This window comes from Dasypus novemcinctus, chromosome 6 (assembly GCF_030445035.2).
Source record: "Dasypus novemcinctus isolate mDasNov1 chromosome 6, mDasNov1.1.hap2, whole genome shotgun sequence".
NCBI classification, from domain to species: Eukaryota; Metazoa; Chordata; class Mammalia; order Cingulata; family Dasypodidae; genus Dasypus; species Dasypus novemcinctus.
This window is the reverse complement of record NC_080678.1, coordinates 15,011,527-15,033,460: the sequence shown is the minus strand read 5'-3', so window position 1 is coordinate 15,033,460 and position 21,934 is coordinate 15,011,527. Positions and strand designations below refer to the sequence as shown.

The 21,934-nt window shown below is 43.5% G+C and overlaps 1 protein-coding gene and 1 pseudogene across 1 annotated transcript in view; one reads left to right on the top strand and one right to left on the bottom strand.

The window, feature by feature from the left end:
• The window catches only part of LOC139439079 (soluble scavenger receptor cysteine-rich domain-containing protein SSC5D-like), a 127,321-nt gene that overhangs the window by 7,975 nt on the left and 97,412 nt on the right, over positions 1 to 21,934 (top strand). The window contains exons 2-8 of the mRNA XM_071215543.1: positions 4,194 to 4,292; positions 9,416 to 9,445; positions 10,174 to 10,203; positions 10,774 to 11,088; positions 16,041 to 16,070; positions 18,455 to 18,517; positions 21,424 to 21,477. Of these exons, the coding sequence (XP_071071644.1) occupies positions 10,878 to 11,088; positions 16,041 to 16,070; positions 18,455 to 18,517; positions 21,424 to 21,477 (358 nt within the window). The 5' untranslated portion in view covers positions 4,194 to 4,292; positions 9,416 to 9,445; positions 10,174 to 10,203; positions 10,774 to 10,877. The remainder of the gene's footprint in view (positions 1 to 4,193; positions 4,293 to 9,415; positions 9,446 to 10,173; positions 10,204 to 10,773; positions 11,089 to 16,040; positions 16,071 to 18,454; positions 18,518 to 21,423; positions 21,478 to 21,934) is intronic.
• On the bottom strand, positions 1,506 to 2,072 carry LOC101423300 (large ribosomal subunit protein bL20m pseudogene; annotated as a pseudogene).

The following is a 21,934-nucleotide window of genomic DNA, read 5'->3' as shown; positions in this document are numbered from 1 at the left end:
TCATTGACTGCTTTTTTTCACATCCCTCATCCAACCCACCTGGACATCCTGCTGGTTCTATCAGAATCCAACCCCTTCTTTCCACCTCACACTGCACCTCGCCCCCTGCAGACTGGACCCCCACCATCTCTGCTTGAATCCCAGCTTCCACCTTGTCCTCCCCAGTCATTTCTCAACACAGTAACCAGAATGATCTTTTTAAAATCCAAGCCAGGTCATGTTACTTCCCTCCTCAAAGCCCTTCAAAGTTTCTTCATCTCACTTGAATAAATGCCAGAGCCTGACAAAGCCCTCCAAGCTCTGTTTTTCTGGTTACCATCTTCATTTCTTTTTTTTTTTTTTTCCAAATTCTACTCAATTTATTCATTTTTTTAAAAGATATTACATTAAAAAAATGAGGTCCCCATTTGCCCCCACTGCCCCCACCCCACCACTCCCCCCACAGTAACACTCTCCCCCATCATCATGTCACATCCATTGCGTCTGGTGAGTACATCTCCGGGCATCACTGCACCCCATGTCCAGTGTTCCACACCATAGCCCACACTTTCCCACGTTCCATCCAGTGGGCCATGGGAGGACATACAACATCTGGCAATTGTCCCTGGGGCACCACCCAGGACAACTCCAAGTCCCGAGAATGCCTCCACATCTTTTCTCTTCCTCCCATTCCCCACACCCAGCAGCCACCATGGCCACTTTTTCCACATCAATGCCACATTTTCTCGATTATTAACCACAGTAGTTCATGAACAGAATATCATTAAGTCCACTCTAATCCTTATTGTATTCCTCCTTCCTGTGGACCTCGGCTTGGTTGTGTCCATTCCACATCTATGTCAAGAGGGGGTTTAGATTCCATATAGATAATGGATGCAATCCTCCTGCTTTCAGTTGTAGGCACTCTAGGCTCCATGGTGTGGTGGTTGACATTCTTCAACTCCATGTTAGCTGAGTGGAGTAAGTCCAATAAATCAGAGTGTAGGAGCTGAAGTCTGTTGAGGCACAGGGCCTGGCTATCATATTGTCAGTCCAGAGATTCAAATCCCCTAGATATATCTTAAGCCCCAGCACCAACTACAATTCCAGTAAAGTAGCATGAAAGTCTTGTGAAAAGAGATCCTATCTGAGTCCAGCTCCATCACGCAGAAACACCAGCTCCAAAGAAGGGCCCATCTTCATTTCTTATCATTCTTTCTCTCACTCCTCTGTTCCAGCTACCTGGGCCCTCCATTCTTCCTGGAACATTCTTGGCATGCTTTGGGTTCTTTTCCCTGGCGGTTCCCACTGCGGTGTACAATCTCCCCCCAGATATGAGCCTGCCTAACTTTTGTTTGTTTTGAACATCAAACAAGCTTTACTGTAAGACTCTAGATAAGATAGATCTGAGAATCTGTCCCAGTATGAGGGACCTGTCTTCATGCCTATTCATGAAATGTCATTTCATAACTAAATTACTTACAAACTCAATTCTCCTTTTGTTCCTATTTGAGTTGTTGCAACCATCAGGGAATAAGTGTGCTAAATCTCCAGCAGCCAAAGGGAGTCCCCCAACAGTGCAAGTGTACCACGCGGGAAAATATGCTTTCTGACTCCTTCCCCTTCCCCAAGGCAGCAGCAGATCCTTCCTCACGCCTCCTTTTGGCAAAAGCAGCCAAAGATTTAGAAGTCTTTCGTTCATAGATGGCTAGATCCGCAAGTACTTTCCTGTTGAGCTCCACCTGACACTTGCTAACCAACCCCGAGTACTTCCGGCCGTGTTCCTGGGAAGCAGCTGTCCCTCGATTTATCCAAAGAGTCCTCTTACTCCTCTTCTTCAGTGCTCGCGCTTTTGCGCATTTCACGAAGGCTCGCACCGCGGCTCTAACAGCCGACTTGTAGCGTCGATTCTTCCTTCCCCGGAAATGCCGGGCACGCTTCAGCACCTCCTGGACCCGCCAGGAGCGGTCGGTGGGGCGTTTCCGCAGCCAGGGCTGCGTGGTGAGCAGGAACCGGGCGGCGGCTCCTCGGCAACGCACGCACCACGCGGCCCTCGCCGCCAGGCGGCGGAGCGCGGGGCCGCAGCCCAGCATGCCTGACTTTTTAACTCCTTTAAGTTTTGTTCATATGTTACCTTCTCAATGAGGCCTACCCTGGGCACCCAGTTCCTGTTACTCCTTTTTTTCCCTAGCACTTACCGTCTTATAAAGTACAACCTAATTTTCTGTTTCCTTCATTGATTGTCTCCCTCCTATAGGATGCATAAGTCATCAAGGGCAGGGGTCTTTGTTTTGTCTTGTGATAAACTCCGAGGGCCTAGAATAGTGCGTGGAACATTGTAGGTGCTCAGCGATAACAGTTGAATGGATGAAGAATAAGTGCTCAATTGATATTAGCTTGTTTGCTGTTGCTGGTAGTAAAAGACCAAAAAATTGTTGGGTGGAATATCTATTACATATGCCCCAATTAGAAACTATTTTCTTTTACTTAAAAACTATTTTCTTTTACTTTCTTGTTGGAAGACGAGTGGTTGCCGTCGTCTCAAATGCATAATTGCTTCAAAATCTTGCAGTCATTATCTACTTTTTGCTCTTTTCCATTTCCTCTATTCCATGGGTAATCAAATCACAGATTTCTTGTGCCTAGCAACCACATAGGAGCATGTTATAAGCTTGGACCACACTACCGCAGGTCAAGGCCTGAGGTAAGACGTCGGACAGGCTATTTCCCAGGTGATTCTGATAAAGGCATTTGGGGGGCCAAACTTGACCAATGTTGTCGTACATTTTATCCCCCCTTTCTATATGCTCGGAGCTGCTATCACAGCCCAAGCCCACGCACCTATTGGCTCATCCACTAGAGTCCCTGCCTCCCAGGTTTTCTCTACCTTTGTTTCTCAAACACCTTTAGCTACCACTGCACTTTGCTGACAGCCCCATCTCCTCTTTGCTCAAGAACCCAAAATGGCACCCCCACTGCCACTTGAAAAGTCCAAACTTCTCTCCCAAGCATTCAAAGCCCTGAAAGAATCAGTCCTACTGAGTCATCCGTCCCTCTGAAACTGTTCCAGTTCGGATGGTTTCCTTGCTGACCACTGTATAAAAAAAGGCTCATGCCTCCTTCTCCACTTGTTCTAAATTTGCCGACCCATTCTTCAAGTCCTATCTGACATCACAAACCATTAATTCATTCTCCAGCCATTTAGTGAGGGCCTAGTTCTCAGCAGGCACTGTGCCGGGAGGACAGTCCCCTTTAGTTGCTGGATTATGTACTGACCAAGCTAGTGCTTAAGCCTGACTGGCTTCTCCCCAGTCACATGTCCGGGCTCTGTGGGTCTTTCGATGGCCCAGGACCTTGTGCGGTGACAAGACACAGCAGGCCCCACTCAGCAGACATGTAAGGTCTAAATGGACTATTGCAAATGTCCCCAGACCCAGCAGCATCACGAGCCTGTGTCACCAGGTGGTCTGGCTACTGAGCATGGCATTGTTCCATTAGGACTCAAAGACACAGGTGTGAGCTGGAGGGCAGGTGGGCTGGCTCGCGGTGCAAAATCCATCGGAGGGGTCATCTGAACAATATTCCTTATTTATTTGCTCAAAGGGAACAGTTAGAGCAAAGTATTGTACCTAATCAGAATGAGTTACCTGTTATCTCTTTCCAAAGCTCCCTTTAAAAGACAAATCCAAATCCATAAAATTAATTAATTAAGCTCCCCTCAAAGAAAAAAAAATGCGCCATAAAAAATAAAGGTAGACAAAGAAATGAAAAGCAAAAAATAAAAAAAGACAAACCCAAGAGTTATTAAAAAACATCAAATTAATGAAACAACATGGCTCAATTTATGCATAAACTGTAGCAAAGAAAAATGCTTATTTTTTTAGATTAACTACGGATAGGTAAGATGCACTTTAAAATATAGAAACTGGTAGGGCCCTGGACTAGCTGGTATAAACACGTATCTGAGTAAAAGGGAAAGGAGCAGTTGTCAGACCAAGCCCACCTCAAGAGAGGGCCTAAGGAGAGCTTGGGTTCCCAAGCTTGGCTGCACAGATTCCTAGGCCCCCTTCTGCTGAGACTGTGAGTTGGGTAGGGCTGGAGTGGGCTGGGAGCTGTGGTCTGAGAGCTGGTTGGGTTCTGGACCCCCTGCATGGAGGTTATTTTGTCCCAACCTGCTCTGAACACCCAACTACTAACAGGCCTTTGCATCTCAGTTTGCTACAGGAAGGACCTCAGAGGACCCAGAGAAAGGCTGTGGAAACGACACTTTAAGGGAAACGTCTTTCAAGATATCCCTGAGGAGCAGAAAGAAGGTAAGTCTCAGCCAGAAAATCCCCTGGAAGGAGAAGGAGAAGGAAGAGGCCAAGAGTTGAACCTGCCAAGAGGAGGATGCCAAAGGGGCTGCCTGGTCCTTGCAGAGCTGTCAAGGCCTCTGGGAACCAAAGGTCCCCACCCAGCTGGATGGGTGCCTCATCTCGGGAAATAAGGACACCTCATTTGATGTCAGTTTAAGAAGCCAAGGGTGACCTCAGAATCGTGTGTAATTTCATGGTTCTGCTGCATTAGGCACTGATTTAAGAGTCCATTCCCGATGTTCTCAAATTTGAGGGTGCATAATAATCACCCTAAGAGCTCGTGGACCATGCAAAATTCTGGGCTTCATTCTAGACGTGCTGATTTAACAGGTGTGCTGCATGCTCCAGGAATCTGCATATTTACCAGCTTACCCCAAGATTCAGGTGACGGGGTAGATTAAGGGTGCACTTAGAGAAGCACTGCCGGTGGGCCCCCTGGGAGGTAAGATTATTTGTGGGAGTAATAAGAAAGTAGGAGATGAGCCCATGGGCAGCCATGGGAGTTTGTATCTACATAAAAGCTGCCAGCTCCTAAGCCAGCCTTCAGCGCTGGGCCCCATTAGAGGCACTTTACATGTATTTCATTCGTTAGTGCCCTCGGAGGTAGGGACCATTATCATTGTCCCCACTTAAGAGGAAAAGGACAGCTGAAGCAGCCTACCCAAATCGCGTAGCTCGTGAGGGGCAGAGCTGGGCAGCAGCTGCAGAGTTGGGAGGCCATGCTCTGTTCTGAATGAGCCCCACCTGCCCCCGAGACACTGGGGGAGCTGGTGAGATGATGCCCTGCAGAGGGTCCTGCAGGGCCCAAACACAGGTGCCAGGTGCTGCATCTTTGGGAATAAGGTACAGCCAGTGCAGTTGTCATGCACAGGAATGGCTCCAGTAGCCCAGCCTCAGGACTGATGATGACACAGGGAAAAGTATCCAAGAAGCCAGGGGATATTTCTCAAGCTAAAACTTCCTCCAGGGAGACTGAGCCTGGGGGTTTCTCACTCTTTAATGTAGATCTAAGGAGCTCTCATAGAGCTCTTACCAGACACCTTCCTGGAGCAGTCAGAATGAGTTAGGGTTCCCATTCTGGCACTCATTCACTATGTGACCTGGGGGAAGCTGCTGGCATTGTCTGTACCCCATTTCCCTCCCAGTTAAATGGGGATAATAATACTCTACAGGGTAGCTCTGAGCATTCAGTGAGAACACAGATGGCGCTCAATCGATAGTAATGGTGATGATGACAGTGGTGGGGAAGATGATAGCTCCCTTTACCAACACTTCGATGGGGACTGGGGGGCTGCCTTTCTCCCAAGACTGGCTTGCTGTGCAGCTCGTGAAAGGTTCTGGAAGGTGTTCTGGCCGCGTTGAGGTGTATTTTGAAGGCACCTGGGGCACAGTGTGCGACGACCTGTGGGACGAAACTGAAGCTCAGGTGGTGTGCCGCCAGCTGGGCTGTGGGACGGTCGTCTCTGCCCCCGGAGAGGCCCGCTTTGGCCAGGGCTCTGGCCCCATTCTTCTGGACAATGTGCAGTGTTCTGGGACAGAGACCCATCTGGGCCAGTGCTCTCACGCCGGCTGGCTCACCCACAACTGTGAGCACTCGGAAGACGCTGGTGTCATCTGCTCGGGTAAATTTATTTCTATCTCTTCTGAGAGTTGATTTCTCATATTTTCCTATTGTTGCCTAAGACTCCTTCTTTCTTTACAACATGAGACAATGCCTTTGGAAAGTGTCATTTGATGGGCAAGACAGCCCTGATCTGCTTGAGTACAATACCATTCTTTCTTAAGAAAGACAATTCATATTGGAACTTTCTCATCCATGATATTCATATTTATGGAGTAGTGAAATGCCCAAAATCTAACTTGTGCCAAAGGCAAGCATATCAGAAAGCATTTTGGACTTGGAGTGAAAAGACATGGCCTATCCATAGGGCCAGCAACATAGTTTGCAGGCCTCAGTACAAAATGAAAATGTGGGGCCCCTTGTTAAAAAATGAAAGTGACAGTAGAGAATTGACCAAACATGGGATCTTCAAGCATGGGGCCAGTATTAGTCAGGGTTCTCTAGGGAAACAGAATCAATAGGAGATATCTGTCAGTAGAATGAGATTTTGTAAGATATACAAGTCCAGTTTCCGCAGGCAGGGGCTCTGATGAAAGTCCAATGAGGGTCCCTGATGAATTTCCCGGAGATGTTGGCTGTCCAAAGATGAGCTGGGAAATTCTCTCTGAATGCTGAAATCACTTCCCCTTTTAAGGCATTCAACTGATTAGATAAAGCATCACTCATTGCTGATGGCAGTCTCCCTGACTGATGTATATGTAATCAGCTATCTATGCAGTAAACTCACTGGTGACTAAAGTCCATAAATGTCCTTGTATTACCATTAGCCCAGTGCTTGCTTGACCGAAAAACTGGGCACAATTACCTGCCTCAGTTGAAACATCAGCCTAACCATCACCAGGCCCTCTTTAGTGGTGGGGTCTGGCTTGACAGGCCCCTCCCTGCCTGGTAGTCCTTCACAACTGTATAATCCCTTCCTGTTAATGTGCCTTTTGAACATCATTTGGCCTTCATCTAACAAAATGGCAATAGTAATGGTGAAGGTGATGATGATGGTGGTGGTGGTGATGGTGATGGTGATGGTGATGATGATGGTGATAACGGTGATGATGGTGGAGGTGATAGTGATGGTGGTGGTGGTGATGATGATGATCGTGATGGTGGTGGTGGTGGTTGTAGTGATTGTGGTAATAATGATAACTTCCCTTCCTCTCTCACTAAATTGTTCTGAGGATGAAGCACCCTTATCATTCTGATCCATTAGCTTGCCATTCCAGAGCCCAAAGAGCAAGCCACTACGGATGCTGTGCCAGGAACTTCTGCTTTGTGAGGACATCTCTTGGTGACAGCCAAGACCAGACTTGGGTCTTGCCCTGGCTGGGACTTTCGCCCTGCAGGCAGCTTTGTTTTGGAGCATAGGTTGAGAAGGGGAGGTCACCTTGAGAGTTCAGGTCCATTAATCCATCATTCTCTGGGTCTCTCCTCCCACCCCTGGCAGGGTAAAAGAGGCCCCAGCCACTCGGGCCCTCTGGATGCCTAGGACCCACCTTACAGTCCTGGATGCTCTCCCGAGCCCTTCCTGTAAGACTGCAAGGGCAGGACTGAACAGAATCCACCTTGGCCTCACATGAGCCCTCCAGGCAGCCAGGGCTGGTGGCATGAGGTTTCTGCCGCTATGTTAGTCAGCATGTTCTCAGGCCAGACATCTTGAGAGGGAGAGTGGGGCTGAGAATGGTCCAGTCCGCCACTCATGAGAAGTATATATCTTACTTCAGAGGAATTGTAAAGTACTTCTCAAGTGAAAAGTGGTTCTCAATCAAGGGCAGTTTTGTTCCCCAGGGGACATTTGGGTACATCTGAAGACATTTTTGGTTGTCATGACTGGAGGTATGGGGACTTCTGGTATCTAGTGGGGAGAGGTCAGGAATGCTACTGAGCATTCTCTACTGCATAGGACAGCCATCCACTATGCAGAATTTTCTAGCCCAAAATGTCAGTAGTACTGAGGTGTAGAAGCCCTGCTTTAGAATCAAGCATATTTAGCTAAATGTGTCGATTTTAATAATTATTTATGAATTAATTGATAAATAATTAATTGATTGATAATTAATTCAACAATGAATACAGAGTTTTCTATAGCTTCTTCCCCAAATGTTACCTTGGTCTAAATTTTTTTCCTCCATAATAATTTCATCTGGCAGTCCCCACTACTGATTAAAATTTACTATTTTCTCTGTCATTTTTTGGGAAGGAGGAGAAATACTCTAATCTCTTTCAAATATCATAGTTTGGAAGAATTGTGAACTCTTTATTGTAATCTTAGCATGTCAAGTATCCCAAGTTCAGGTGTAGTGGGTCACTGAATGGTTTTGCCTAACAGACTGCTTCAGAGCATAAATCCCATCTGCTATGTGGCACTTCCAGTTTGCAAAGCACTTTCCATCCATTATCCCATTCCACTCTTGCAACAATTCAAGGCAGGCTTGTTTTTTGATCTTCATTTTGCAAATAAGGAAACTGAGATTCAGAGAAATTAAGTGCATTGACTAAAGTCACACAGCTAATATTCAGCCCTCCAGACTTTACATCCAGAGCTGAGTCCCCTCCCCCAAATATGCCTAAACCGTGGAAAATATGCCCTGAACCTCGGCAAAACTGGAAATGTTCAGAGCTGTCTTAGATGTTTGCTAGGACCATCGCCTTTCTCACCTACTTCAGGCCCGCATCACACTTACACTCCAAGCCCTTGCCCACTCTACAGATGCAGGGACCTCCCATGTTGAGTTACCCTAATTTATTGGAACAGAACCCTACAGATACTCCTTCCTAATCATCAAAACTCATCCTTCCCTTGTTCCATTTCCTTACATGTTCTTCCTCCTGACGATGCTGAGAGAAAGTCAATGAACAGGTGTGGTGGAAGTGAAAAACTGACTGCCTAAGTAGGCGGGTCCTCAGGCCACGGCCCATTTTAGTTCAGCTTGAGTAGAACATGTTCTTGACAAATGGTAACAGATTAAATCGTTCCAGTGTTTCTTAAACAAATACCTTAAACAGCATAGCCCAAGGTCACCTGCCCTAAACAGAGACTCCTTAAAATCCTTTTATCTTAAAAAGTCACATGGACTTTTACTTCTAAGTTATGATAAAGCCCTATTTATTTTATATATTTAAATTACTCAGTATCAGGTAAAATTGGTTCTTTAGGAAGGACTCTAGTGCAGCAGGTTGAGAAACTGGGAAAACAACCCTAACAGATTGTGTCGAACTATTCCTGGACATGGAGGTTTGTATTTCAACAGATATTGAAAAGAGTCAAAAAGAGTTTTCCTTCCAATATAACTAAGTCTTGTGCATTTTTGGAATAATCATACATAAGAATAATTCCAGGCTGAACTTTTTCACTGGGGTCATAGCAGAAGGGCAAGAGCTGACCCTTCAAGCAAGTTCAGAGAATTCTAGATTTGTTATTATCTCAAATAGACTCAAGTTACATCCAACTTTCTTTCCTTTCTCATAGAACATGAGTATGAAACTTCAGAAGATTTTGGTAAGAATTACACTTTAGTATGTCTTTATCTAGGTGCCTCTAATTCTGTATGTGTTTACCAACATAAATCCACTGCAGGGGGTGGGGGAGGAGACAGAGGCAAATAGTGAATTTAATCAGAAGAACTAAACAAAGGAAAGGAAAGAAAAAAAGGAAATTCCTTGTCTCTTTCCTTTGACTATACATGAAAATTTTTTTCCCAAACTGTCTTATTGTTGCTGGTCAAATGTATTTTAGAAAAATATGGAGTGAAGATATAAATATGGTTTAATATATTATCATTAAATAATATGGAGCTAAAATGAAACTAAAGAAAATCTTAACTTTGAATACCCAAATAATGCCTCTTTGAGTTTGGAAGGATAGTGTGTGGTAGAGATTAATGGAGAAGAGCACACTCTTTCTTGTTCACCTGGATCCTCCTTTCTTTGCACCCCCCCCCAAGTCTCTTGTCCCTTTATAAGTGCCATAGGAATACACTTCTGGACCCTTATGCATTTCTGCTTTCCTGGCAAAAGGTATGGCCACAAAAATAGTCCAGTTTAAAAGAACAGTTTGCAAGTGACTCTGAGTTGCTCAAATACATGGTCAGTTTCTCATCTGCCAATACCCAAAGCATGGTCTTAGCTCAGTTCTGTGAGGCCATCTACTTACATGCTGATGTTCCCCCAATAAACTTAAGTCGACAATTTTGGCAGCAATGACACCTCATTTATTTCTGCTCATAGATGCCGAGATCCCAACACCGTTTCCTGGTGGTAAGTCAAGGTCTTCTGTTTTAGTTTGATGGGGCTTGATGTCATGTACTTCTCAGTGCTGGGTAGCTCTCCAACCGGGCCAATACTACCAAATAAAATGACTTCCGGGTTTCCCTATGCATTCACCTCACTCTCAAACCTCTGCTTTTTCTCCATGCACAAAGGAAAGCTCTCTCCTCCTCCCCACTCCTCTTTCTCTACTTAACCCCTTCCTACACTTCTTCCAAGCTGGGGTCCAATATCAGTTCCTCAGAGACGACACCTTTGACCCACCCACACATTATGTACTCTCAAAATATTATGTTTCTCTTTCCCGGCTTCTTATCCCTTACGCACAGTTGCAAATCTACATTTAATTTTGGATTGATATGGCAGCCTCCTCCAGTTTCCTCAAACTAGACTATAAAAGCTGAAGGCAAGGACCAGGTGTGTTCTGTAAACCACAGGACCCACTGCTAGCTACTGTGACATAGTATGCACTTAGGAAATATTTGTTGAATGGTTAAACAGATAAGCCAGTGTGCAATATGTTCCTTTTCCTAATATGCAATATTTCTATACCTTTGACAGACTGGCCACAATTGCATCTAGCGAATGGGTCAGGCAGATGTTCTGGACGTGTGGAAGTTTTCTACCATGGCCAGTGGGGCAGGGTCTGTGACGACCTTTGGGACATGAATGAAGCTGAGGTGGTGTGCCGGCAGCTGAGGTGTGGGCATGCCCTTGCAGCCCCGGTCAAGGCCCAATTCGGCGAAGGTTCGGGAAAGTTCCTGCTGGATGATATGGACTGTACAGGAAGAGAGAGTTTTCTGGGACAGTGTCCTCACGCAGGCTGGTTCCTTCATAACTGTGTTCCTGGAGAAGAAGCCGGTGTTGTCTGCTCAGGTAATGCCTACATCTCCTCCCAAGGGTACTCATCTCCTTATCCTTATCTGGATTACACCTCCACTAATCCCATTAGCAAGGCCTACGCCAGCTCTGGGTGCTGTCTGAGCCCAAAGTAAATTACACGGGTAATTTGAGAGCTTCAACCTGAGCTCAGGAATTTATTAACCACATGATGTTGAAATGGTTTTTATTCGGAGAAAATTAATGGGAGAAATTACGATTCCATCACAAGGACTAGATTTCAAAACAGTTGGTCAAAAAAACCACACTTGTCAATGGTAACATTAATCACCCACCAAGTGCATTCTGGCTTCAGGATAAAGTGGTAAACTAAGGAATAATGTTCTTTTCCACCAAAAGTTTACTCTCTGTTTTGTTTCCTGGCTGCGGTAGCAAATGCCGCGCAATGTGTTGGCTTTAACAATGGGAATATATTGGCTCATGGTTTTGAGGTCAGGAGAAGTCCAAAATCTAGGCCTCGTCAAGGCAGTGCTTTCTCCCAGATGACTGTGCCAGTGGTCCTTGGTCCTTGGCATTTCTGTCACATGGCAATGCGCATGGAGGCGGCGCCTGGCTTCTAGGTGGCGTTGACTTCCAGCTTTGGGTTGTTCCTCTGACATCTTTCCTATTAGCCCTTCAGGAATAGGATTAAGGCCAATCCTGATTTCATTTGGGCCACACCTTAGCTAAAGTAAAGTCTTGAAGAGATCCTATTTACAATGAGTCCACACCCACAGGAATGGATTAAGTTTAAGAGCATGATTTTCTGGGGTACTTAGCTTCATGCCACCTCATGTTGACAGGAGAACAGTACTGAATTTTGTCCTGCTGGTTGTGAATTCAGGCCATGTTTGCTCATCATAACTCTTTTGACCAAAGAGTAATTCTTAGATTCCTGTGATCATTCTAGACCAGGGCTTCTCAACCTCAGCACTACTGACATTTGCGGCTAAATAATGCTTTGGCAGGGGTGGGGGAGGAGGTGTCCTGTGCGTTTTAGGATATTTAGCAGCTTCCCTCTCCCCACTAGATGCCAGTAGAATAGTTCCCAACCGCCACTTGTGACAATGAAACATGTCTTCCTACATTGCCAAATGTAACCCAAGGGGAGAGGCAAAATTACCCCCAGTTGAGAACTACTGATCAAAGCATACATATGAATTTCCACAACATATGACTAATCTTCAATGTATTCGTGTGACAATGGAAAATAAAAGCAACTCCGTTAGTGGGTCTAGAGCAGTGAACATTGCTAAAATTTCCAAATGTATTGAACTAGAAAGAATGTCTACATCATACAAACATAATTAATTAGCTATTTAAGTCAATCCCCATAGGTCAAATATAGGTGTGTGTATGTGTGTTAGTTTGCTTTTTTTCATTTCTTTTTTGTTTCTTTCTCTTTTTTTCCCTTTTGATTTGTTTTGATTTGAGTTGATTTAGTTGGATTTTTGGCTTGAGAATTCCACCAAAGCAGTCTATTTTGTAAAATCACTGGACTCTGCCTCACTGTTTCTTGTGTGTAATGTCTGTTTGTCCCCTATTTGGAGGTATTGCAGATTTTGAAAGATGAAAACAACCCAGCCACAATTGGACTGAACATGTGGTATTGGTAACACTGTGCTAAGAAACATTTATACATCTGATCGTTCATTAAAGTCAGCTGAATTAAGGCAGGAAGGATAAGTTTTTTATTCCTATGAGTCACATTCTTTCATTTTAAAGTTCATTTTTCATTAAAGTTCCTCTAGAAACAATGACACTTTTTTAAAGCCGATCTTTTCTTTTCCCACATGTTAACAGAGACTGAGTATATAATGCCTTCATTATGTAAGAGCGCACTTTTGTTTTATCAACCTGATATTTTTCATTCTCTGAGCTACCTGGGCAGGTAGCAGGTAAATGATAAAGGACGAAATGGAATAAGTGGAGAAAAGGATTAGATTGCCATATTTTGATAGTCATTATTTGTCATTTCTGTATTACATGAAGATACCATTAAGTTGGAAATGCTGTTGGGCCTCTTTCTTCCTTCCACAAGACTTGACTTTATTTTCATTTTAATCATGAGTATTTGAAGTTATTCCCTAATGCGATCTTTTCATTTTCCCAATGGGCTTGCTCTTAAAAAATTGTTCCTGTCACCATGCTGAAGGAAAAATAGGTAGATTACTTGTACAGCTTTCACATGTTCAGTGCATGTTCTCTTCTCTACATGGAACTCAGTGTGGCTGGTGGAGAGATACTGAACTGACTTAAGTTCTAACCGTCACTGAGTTCTCAACCCCTCTCCCCCAGAGACTGCTGAAGCATTGCAGATGTCCCAAGGTCGGTGGTGTTTTCATGTTGAATTTGCAGAATCAGCCCTTATTTTTTTTTTGGTTTGAGACCAAATGTTTTTGAGTGGAATTGCTGAACCAAATTTGAAGGGGAAAATACTTTACCTATTCTGACTTGAGCTATCAGCCTTCATTGTTTTAGTCAACTAGTGAGTCCTGCAACTGATAAACCCAAAGGGAATATGCTGCAGACAGGCTGTGTACTCACCAAGGCAAGGCTTTGGATGAGGGAAAAATGGGTTTGGTGGTAGAAAGATCTGAATTTAAGTCCCATCTCTGCCACTTATTTAGAGAAACTTTGGGAAAGTCACTATTGCTCTTTTTATTTTTTTTTAAAGATTTATTTTATTTATTTCTCCCCCCCCCCCCCGGTTGTCTGTTCTCTGTGTCCACTTGCTGTGTGCTCTTCTTTTTGTCCACTTCTGTTGTTGTCAGCGGCACAGAAATCTCTGTTTCTTTTTGATGCGTCATCTTGCTGCATCAGCTCTCCGTGTGTGCGGTGCCATTCCTGGGCAGGCTGCACTTTCTCTCATGCTGGGCGGCTCTCCTTACGGGGCACACTCCTTGTGCATGGGACTCCCCTACACGGGGGACACCCCTGGTGACACGGCACTCCTTGTGCGCATCAGCACTGCACGTGGGCCAGCCCCACATGGGTCAAGGAGGCCCGGGGTTTGAACCGCGGACCTCCCATGTGGTAGGTGGATGCCCTATCCACTGGGCCAAGTCCGCTTTCCACTAGTGCTCTTTTTAAAAAGGCGATTAAAACATCCATTCCACAGGGCTCCATTTAGGTTAAATGAAATCACAGACATGGAATGACAGCAAAAGCCAACTTGTGTGGATTTGTTTACGTTGTTCCCAGCACTCTTCTAAGCACTTTACCTGCACACTTATTAGTTATTTAATTCTCTAGTTCAGGGGTCCACATAGCTGGTCTCTGTTGCAATTACTCAGTGCTGTTGTTGGTGGCATGAAAGCAACCATTCGTAAACTAATGGGCATGGCTGTATTCCAATAAAAATTTACGAAAGCAGGCACAGAGCTGGATGTGACCCACAGGACTTAATTTCCTGGCCACTGCTCTCTAATGAATGAATGAATTCTAAACACTTTGCATGCACAACTTATTTAATTTCCAAAACAGCTTTTTGAGGGAGATACTATTGCAATCCCTATTTTTTTGAGGCATTTAAAGTGAGTCGGTTTGCTCAAAGCTAGACAAGGGATGTAACTGCTAGTCTGTTAGATATTATGAAAACTATCATGACCTTGCTTGACCTTTGTGGAGAACTGATGTTAAAAATATACTTATACATGGCATTTTGCTTTTCCTACAAAACTGCTGTTGAAGACAACGCATTAGTCACTACAATGCTCAAGCAAAGGTGATGCCTTCTTTTAGGACAATATCACTTATCAGACAATGAGAATACAATTATGCACCATGATTTCCATCTTACATCACATTACATCACAGTTCAGAGCTTAATTGAACAACCAGTATATAGTAACTAGCTGAGGGTATTATTGGTTGGTGTTTGTTTTTCTATTTCTTCCCTTTTCCTCCATGTGATCACTAATCTGATGTTTCTTTTTATTCTGGTCTTTCTATTGAGATACACGTATTTTACTATAAGTCATTTGAAATGTTTGGAAGTACAGTAGTAGGGGATAGGTAGCAGATGAACAGAAATGTCCACTGAAGAAGTGAATGAGGGCCATTGTCCCTGATGGAGATGTGGGAGCTGAGAAGGCAGCCCACATGTGGACTTGACTTGGTCGCCCCTGCTTTGGTCCCCATTTGGAAAGCACTGCCCAGAGGGCCAGGTGGCTCCACATTCCCATGGTAACTGGCTTGTTCTTAGCATGTGGCCATTTAAAGAGCCAGTGTCTTGTGTTACAGCTCTTATCTCTAGAGTAGGAGTTCTTAATCAGGGGTCCATGGACCGCTTGGGATCTGTGAGCTTGAATTGAAATGAAAAAAACAAACATCATTCTTGTGGGAACTTGGTGCAAGTGTGATATATTTATTAAATAATGCACAGTATAGTGTGGACTTAGTATGATTTTAATTTTGTTATAGCATGTATTGTGCAGTGGATAACTGCCTGTAGAAATGTTGGTAAGGATGGCAGAAATGGTTTTATGATGCCATGGAAAAACTTGACTTTCTAAATGTTTGCCAAAAATGACTGAACAGATGTTGAACTGCGTTAGGTGGTCAGGTATTGAAATGATGGTAAAGTTGTAAAGCATAGTTTTGAATAATCCTAATATTTAAATTAAAGACATGCCAATGTTGAGTGTCATAAAACTATCTGCTGCTACGTTCTGAGAAGGGGTCTGTGGTTTTCATCTGACTGGCAAAGGGGTCTGTGGGATAAAAAAGGTTAAGAGCTCCTGCTCTGGAGTATCTTCAAAACAATCAAATCAGCAAATATTTTGGAGTGCCTAGTATATCTAATGGACTGTATTTCATCAGGAGTTCACTGTATTTTATATTTTAGATCTATCACATTATAAATTTGTTGAAAACAAATAAGTAGATGAAATAAAGTCATTTAATATAATTGAATAAGAAACATTTCAATTTATATGTACCAACAGGTGATGGAAATTCAGCAACCATATTATCAGGTAAGAGAACATTTTTGTACTGTTTTCCCCCTGGGATGTTTCTGATTACTTGTCCAAATACAGGAGAGAAGTAAGTGAAAGGGACACTAATGAGTTATTTTACTGGTAATTTATCATAACCTGCCCCTTATAACTTAGTTTTTGTGAAGCTTACTTTCAAAGGGCCACTTCAATAGAGTCACTAACTTTAAAAAAAGAGAAAGAAAGATAATAATGTCATTGTTTTGAAAAAAAATACTGGAAACCATTTTGAAGATAGAAGTTTTAGAATAGTCTATAAGATTCAGTTTAAAATTGTCTTTAAGCTGCTCCAAGAGTATCCAAACTCTATTTTCATAAATGACATGCTTCAAATTTTTTTTGGAGGAAGCATGATTTGATCACATAGAATGTTTACTTATTGCATGAGTTTCCTGTTGCTGCAAAAACAAATTATCTTATTCTTAGTGCCTCAAAAAATTTAATTATCCTACAGTTGAAGTTTGGAAGTTAGAACTGGGCTAAAATTAAGGTGTCAGCAGGGCTGTGCTCATTCTGGAGGCTGTTTCCCTGCTTTTTCCAGCTTCTACAGGCTGCCTGCTTTGCTTGGCTCATGATCCCATTCTTCCATCTTCAAAGCAAGTGGTTTCAAGCCTTACTCTGACCCTGATCTCAGTTCTGCATCCTCCTTCCACTTCTAAGGACCCTTGTGATTATATTGGATCACAATGTATCCCAGATAATCCAGGACACTTTTCATTTTTTAAGGTCAGTTCATTAGCAATCTTAATTCCATCTATAATCTTAATTCATCTTTGCCATGTGCTTTAGTTTTCTAGGCTGCTCAAAGCAAATATCATGAAATAGGTTGGGTTAAACAAGGGGAATTTATTTATTTATTTTTCCAAATTCTACTCAATTTATTCATTTTTTAAAAAGATATTACATTCAAAAAAAAATGAGGTCCCCATTTGCCCCCACCACTCCCCCCACAGCAACACTGTCCCCCATCATCATGTCACATCCATTGCATCTGGTGAGTACATCTCCGAGCATCGCTGCACCCCATGTCCCGTGTTCCACACCATAGCCCACACTTTCCCACGTTCCATCTAGTGGGCCATGGGAGGACATACAACATCCGGCAGTTGTCCCTGGGGCACCACCCAGGACAACTCCAAGTCCCGAGAATGCCCCCACATCTCTTCTCTTCCTCCCATAAGGGGAATTTATTCACTCACAGTTTTGAGACTGGAAAATGTTCAAATCAAGTCATCATCAAGGGCATGCTGTCTTCCCAAAGACAGGTATTCTGGAAGTGGCTGTCGACAATCTTTGGCTCCTTTGTCACATGGTGGCATCTCCTGGTGTCTTCTTTCTCTTCCAAGTTCTGATTCAGCTTCTTGCTTCCTGGGGCATTCTCTTTCTGAAGTTCATTTTCCAACAAAGGACTCCAGTAGTAGGATTAAGACCCATCTCTGAGTGAGATGAGTCACACCTTAACTGAAGGTTCTTACTTATACAGGAACGGATTAAATTTAAGAACACGTTTTTCTGAGGTACATACAGCTTCAAACTACCACACCATGTAATCAAACGTATTTATAGTTTCCAAGGGATTAAAAACATCTAAAGGGCATGTCCAATAGGGACATGTCTAATGGACATCTTTGAGGTTTTAGGAGTCAGTTATTCTGTTGAATATATTTACTCAATAAATACATTTCTATAGTTTTTACTGCTCAGTGGCACAGAAATGGATGTCACACTCAGGACATGAAACATTAAAATACATTGATTCAAACAGCAAGTAAGATAGGAGAATAAAGGGAAGTAGAGCAGAAGGTGGAATCTACCCAAATCAATACAAAAAAGATCAGCAATCACCATCCACCTACTCTAGTTTCTTCTGTCAGTGTTTGTTATGGGTATTGTAAATATTTCCCATGGCTAGAGGTAGCATGGAGTCAGACCTGCAGAGCAGGTGAGACCATGGAGAGGTTGTATGCTGGAGCAACCCCTAAGATACAGAGAAAGGCCAGTAACAAAACAGACTTAGGAATAAATTGGCAGATCAAGGGAATAGAAGGATGAGGGAATCATGATGGTCCAGAACGTTAAGCCAGCTCTTAGGGACAATATTAAGACCAAAGCTACAGAACTCTAGTCACCAAGACCTGTACTTGGAGCTGGAGTCAGGAGAGAAGCAGGATGTTAGTGGTTGAGGCTGAGATGACAGAGGATGAGTGTGTGAGGTGATTTGGCACTTTCATCACTTACGCAGTGGTCACTTCAGAGCTGAGCCAAAATTATGTCTTGAGAAATCAGAGGAGCCTCTGCATGGCCACACCTCTCTTGTCATTGTGAGCAGTTGCATACTGTTAATGGAAGTTTCTTTATTGCAGTTCTACCTGCTGCCATCTCAACTCACCCCTCTCCTACAGCCGCCACGCATTCAGCATCATCAGGTAGGACACCTTCCCCTACTGCCATTATCCAGTTTATCACAGCTTTTAAATTACACTGTAAGGTATAATTAGAGGTATCAATAGTTACCTCTAATCGCCCACTTGAGCTTGAATAATTTGAGAAGACACATACAAGAAAAGCCCTGGGATGGTCGATATTGTCCACAATCCAGCTACATTTTATGTTCCATGATCTTCAATTTTACTGTCAAAAAGCATGATAACACAACACTTCTCATTTCACATAGTTTCACAAATGCAAAAAGGAAAAGGAATTGGTGTGTGTGTGTGTTAGAGAAAAATGAATGAAACTGTCACCTCCTATCTTTTGAATTTATGAAAATAAATAGAGCCTCTGGTCTAATGTCTGGGAAATGTCCATCTTGGAACAGTTTAATTATTTCCCCATATCTGTGGATCCCACGAAAAGGGTGGACTTCTTCGCAGTTGTGGTGAGCAGTGGTCACCATTACATGTGATTTTCATTTTATCATCATGATGGTAGATGTCTCCATGCCTCCATTACCTGTAACTGCTGATTTTCAACTACACCATCATATAACTCATCTACTGATAGTGGTGATGACAATAGCTCATCTTTAGTAAGCCCTTCCCTACACCTACACTGTCTGATAAAACAGCCACTCTTCACATGTGGCCACCAAGAACTTGAAATGTGACTAGTCCAAACGAGACATTCCATAAAAGAATGTAAAGTTGCTCATTAATAGTTTTTAAATATATCGATTACCTGTCAAAATGATAATGTTTTGGACATACTGGGTTAAATAAGGTATGTTATTAAAATTAATTTCACCTGTTTCATTTTACGTTTGAAAATGTGGCTATTAGAAAATTTTACATTGCATATGTCTTGCACTGGGATGCTTTGAACAGCACTGCCTTCCGCTGTGTCAATCACTTTGTTGACTGCCTTCCAAGGACTTTCTTATCTAATCCTAACAACAACTGGATGAGGGGACTTCTATAATCCCCATTTTCCAAATAAGGAAACTGATGCTCAGACAGGTTAAATATCGTCCCCAAGGTCAATGGAATGATAACTAGCAATCTGACTTCAGAGCCCGATAGCTTAACCTGTGAATGGTTCTAAACCTCTCTGAGCCACATTACAATCCTCTTAGCTGCTGAAATGAATGACAGGGCATTTGCCTACCTAGACAGTGCAAGGCTCCATTTGAGATGAGCGAAGTTGATACACCAATCACGAGCGAGCCTCACACTTACTTTTCCAGGCCTGGCATGTCCATTGCCTGTGGGGTGGCCCCCACCAGGACCCCAGCATCAGCTGCTGGCATGCCTTGCCCAATCCTTCCCACCCCAACCCAAGCTAGCAATAGTAGCTGCCTCTTCGGAAATGTAGCTCTTTATCCATCCTCACTTTTAGCTCTTACTTCTTTCCAGAATTTAGTTGAGTGTGTACCCCCTTGTTTCCCCAGTGCCGCTCAGCTTCTTGGTGCCGAATCCATACCACTCTCATCTTTGACATTGCCCACCTCCTCAAACATACACACAGTCCTTAGAACAACGCCTGCTGCCTGGTGGGCATTTAGGACTTGTTAAATGAGTAAATCTGTGAACAGATGAATACCACTAGGCTGATCCTAATTTACATACTTGTGTACAGTCCAAAATATTGACAAAAGAGAGAGTAAACACTTTAAAATTCTTAGCCCTCATATCTAAATGACTACATTCCACCTAGCTAGCGGGGCGGTGCTTGGAGCAGATCCTAGGGGAGGATGCCTGGTTGAGGACCCACGCTCCACTGCTCTCAGCTGTGTGGCCCTCGCCATCTTTCTTTCCTTCCTTGTACTTCCATTTCCTTATCTGCAAAAGGGGGATAATAACTGCACCTATTTCAAAGCGTCTGTGTGAGGATTAAATTGATCCATTTGTGTAAAGCACTTAGAAGAGAGACTGGCATGCCCTCTGTGCTCAGGAAATGTGAGCTTCTTCTAAGCCTTGAACTGTGTCCTGTGGAATGAGGCTGATCAAAGAGGAGGGAAATCTGCTCCCGGACTGCTAAGCCAAGCCAGGAGGGTACAGATTTCTGCTCACTGCTGAGAGCCACAAAAATTTGTCCCCATTCCAAATGATGCTACATCACCTAGAGTCACTAACTGCCCCATGGTGTGATCAGAGGAAACGCACGTGAGGACAGCTATCACTGAACTACCAGTGTTTGTCCACCAAGAGAAAATCACGATACTAAGCCCAGGACAGGCTCAATTGATCTTTCTTCCCCACTGAGGCTCCATCTGAGAGGATCATGGGCAAGAGTCGAGGGGCACAAGGTCACCCTGCATTCAGCAGGTGTCCAGGATGATTCTAAACTACTCAGATACAGGTGCACAGGTGCACAGGTACACAGGTACAGAAATGAGAATCATCTCACAACCAGGGAATGAGTAAAGAGGTTTCATTCCAAATAGGCACCCATTAGTTCTTTTTTTTTACTTAAAAAAAAATTTAGGTGAAATTCACACAATAGAATTAACCATTGTGCAATCACCACCTCAATCTAGTTCCAAAGCATTTTCTTTATCCCCCTTGCCAAAAAAAAAAAATACCCATTGCCCTTTTTCCCAGCACCAGACAACCAACAATTTGCTTTCTGGCTCTGTGGATTTACCTATTCTGGATATTTAATATAAATGGAATCATACAATACATGGCCTTTTTTTTTTTTCTGGTTGTTTCACTTAGCATAATATTTTTGAGATTACTGGTTCTTTTAAAATTTCTCCATTTTGAATCAACTTGTATAAGGGTAATTAAATTCCTCCCCTGGAAATGGGAAGCAGATGAAAGAGTCCTTCTCTTTACTTCGGTTCAATATTAAATATAGAGTCATTTTCCTTGTATTGTTGTTTTACCAACAGCTGTCTCAACTCCCACCACCCTAGAAGACGTTACCCACCCCATCATTTCATCAGGTAGGTACATGAGCAGAGTAGAAAGAACAGAAAATGGGTGCGATACATGGTCTCTGCTGCGTTTGGTATTTTTAAGCCCAGAGGTGGGACAAGTAGATGTTCAAGATAGGTGGACATTCACTATCAAAGGATCAAGGGGCAGTGTGAGGTGCTCCTTGCCACCTCGATTCTGAGCTCCACATGGTCAAGGGTTTTACTCGACCAGGCATTAACCAGCATGGCACATTATAGACACCTAATCGATGCTGGTGGAATGAATAAAAGAATGAGCGGTCAGCACATGAGGGGGCAGGCCGTTGACCCCCTTTGAGGCAGATTCAGTCTGGGCTAACAATAATTGTGCTAGACAGCATGCAGTGGAGACAGATCACTCCACTCAAGAGACTGATTCATAAGCACAGGCATCACTCTGGAGGTGCCAGTCACCCTATTTCTAGTGATTCCTCCTCAGAAAGAA